Source organism: Pteropus vampyrus, unplaced genomic scaffold (assembly GCF_000151845.1).
Source record: "Pteropus vampyrus isolate Shadow unplaced genomic scaffold, Pvam_2.0 Scaffold384, whole genome shotgun sequence".
Classification (NCBI taxonomy): domain Eukaryota; kingdom Metazoa; phylum Chordata; class Mammalia; order Chiroptera; family Pteropodidae; genus Pteropus; species Pteropus vampyrus.
This window is the reverse complement of record NW_011889165.1, coordinates 1,598,093-1,600,372: the sequence shown is the minus strand read 5'-3', so window position 1 is coordinate 1,600,372 and position 2,280 is coordinate 1,598,093. Positions and strand designations below refer to the sequence as shown.

At 33.5% G+C, this 2,280-nt stretch overlaps 1 protein-coding gene across 2 annotated transcripts in view; it reads left to right on the top strand.

Moving 5' to 3' along the window:
* Positions 1-33: 33 nt before the first annotated feature.
* Positions 34-2,280, top strand: part of EAPP (E2F associated phosphoprotein) — a 12,254-nt gene continuing 10,007 nt past the window's right edge. Inside the window, exons 1-2 of one of the 2 annotated variants that reach the window (XM_023523220.1) lie at positions 34-244; positions 1,269-1,364. In XM_023523220.1, the coding sequence (XP_023378988.1) occupies positions 52-244; positions 1,269-1,364 (289 nt within the window). In that variant the 5' untranslated portion in view covers positions 34-51. The remainder of the gene's footprint in view (positions 245-1,268; positions 1,365-2,280) is intronic. The other variant, XM_023523219.1, reaches the window with a different exon arrangement.

Below are 2,280 nucleotides of genomic sequence, written 5' to 3'. Positions count from 1 at the left end.
GGAGTTGTAAGTTATTTTAATTCTTTAATATTCACATTCTTTATGATTTAAATGTATACCAGTTCTGAAGATGAAGTGGATGTGCTTTTACATGGAACTCCCGACCAAAAACGAAAACTCATCAGAGAATGTCTTACTGGAGAAAGTGAATCATCTAGTGAAGATGAATTTGAAAAAGAAATGGAAGCCGAATTAAATTCCACCATAAAAACAATGGAAGACAAGTTATCCTCTCTGGAAACAGGTAAACTTAGTTAGATTTTTATATAGATATTTTTTAAAGCTCCATATGAACAAGAACCTTATTTGTGCTCTCTTGTGTCTCCAGGACTTTCAGTAGGTGCTAACTAAATATTTACTGTGTGAATGAATAAATGTGTTTGACAACTTGAGCATATTTTTCTTTGATGACTGGTGAAGAAGTGTCCTGTATTGTTTGAAAGAAATTATTTAGCACTGTTTTCTTGCATGATTTCCTTCTGTAACTTTTACCTCAGGATTAAAAAAAAAGACAGGCTTAAAGAAGTATTTTTAGAGTTACATAGTACTGATATGGTAGATTGACGTGTCATCACAAATTCCTGTCTCATTTTAATAAGTAATGAAACATATTTCATTTTGATACTTGGTGTTTATGTAAAATAAATCTGACCTGAAAACTGATTTGCAAAAGTAGGACTCCTTGGCATTGGTTTCCATGTTGATATGCCAAGTATTAACTGTTAAGAATGAAAGCGTATATGATAATAATAAAGTCAAAAGTGGATATTAATTAAGAGGAAAAATTAGGGATGCAGGCTTATGATGACATAAGTATAGGTAATGTCATGGCATCAGGCATAACTGAAGAGGGGAAAAATGTGTCCTTGACTCATTTTCCCTGCCTTTTTGTAGGGCTCTTATTCTCTTTTTCCTTAAAGTCTCTTTAAAATGAGATGTTTATTCTTTGTTCTCCACAGTATACTTCATGGCTGAAAGGTAGAGATACATTTGCTGGCAACCTGAAATTACAGCCGTTTTATTTAATTAGATTTATGGGTAGGGAGGCAAAAATAATTTCATGATTTGGAACATTTACTCAAGGAGGGCAGTTCTCTGTAATGCACAGGGCACATATCCAGTAAGTCAATAATGTGGAAGTGTTTTGCCATTCAAATGACATTGGAAATGAGTTGATAAATTATTTGAGGTAATGGAAGAATATATGGAGTTTTTTCTTGTCGGTTATGGATGGTTTAGACTGTGTATTTCCGTTAATGTTTGAACAGAGTCTTCCTCAGGAAATGGGAAAGTTGCAACAGCTGTGACAAAGTACTATGATGATATATATTTTGATTCTGATTCTGAGGATGAAGACAAAGCAGGTAAGTAAAATGCTTACCAGGTGTAGCTGTTAATATTTTATGAAAAATTATTTGATATTAGGATTTCTCTCTTAATTTGATCTGTTAAGAAATGGCAGGCTATTGATATGAAAACAGGGAGGATCGATGAATAAGAAAAGATGTGTATAAAATTTATTGAGTTATAATGTACACCTAAAGTTTATATAACCTTGTATGCCAGTTTTACCACAAGAAAAAAAAAGAACAGATGAGCATGCACACATATGAGGATGTGGGACCACCAGTGGCATTGCTGCATAGGCACACCTGGGGAGAGGAGGAATAATAAGTCCTGACTCAGTACCTCCTTCCTCGGGGCTCTTGGCCCACCTCTTCCTTTAGGTTCCTTAGTTCAGTAGTATTTGCTTTCACACCTGCAAATAGTTTCTATATTTTTACCCTCTTGAATTTTCCCTAAGACCTTCTGCGTGTAAAGCAGATGTGCTAACCATTACACTACGGAGCCACCCTTGGAATTTATTTTGCATAAAATTTGAGCAAAGTTGAACATAATGACAAGATCTAAAACTAATTTAATTGTGGCAGTAATTACACTACATTACACAAATAACAAATTTATATGGTAAAGAAATAACTTTATATTTTTATATCTGTTACATAAATATTGACGTGCTCAAGTACATTTTAAATGTCTCATGTATGTGGATGACCGTAGTTTTTTTTCCATTCGTTTTTGAAATATTTTTCTTCTGATTTCAGTAGCATTTTCTATATGGGAACTTGTAGAGAATTTAGACATCAATAATAGTTACTATTCTTGGTTTGTTCTGAGTGGCATGTGAGTGGACTCTGAATTTTCATTATTTAAGCTCTTATTTAAGTTTTCAGTGAAGTGACAGTTTTTGCTTCCTCTGTCATTCTTCATTTTAATGCC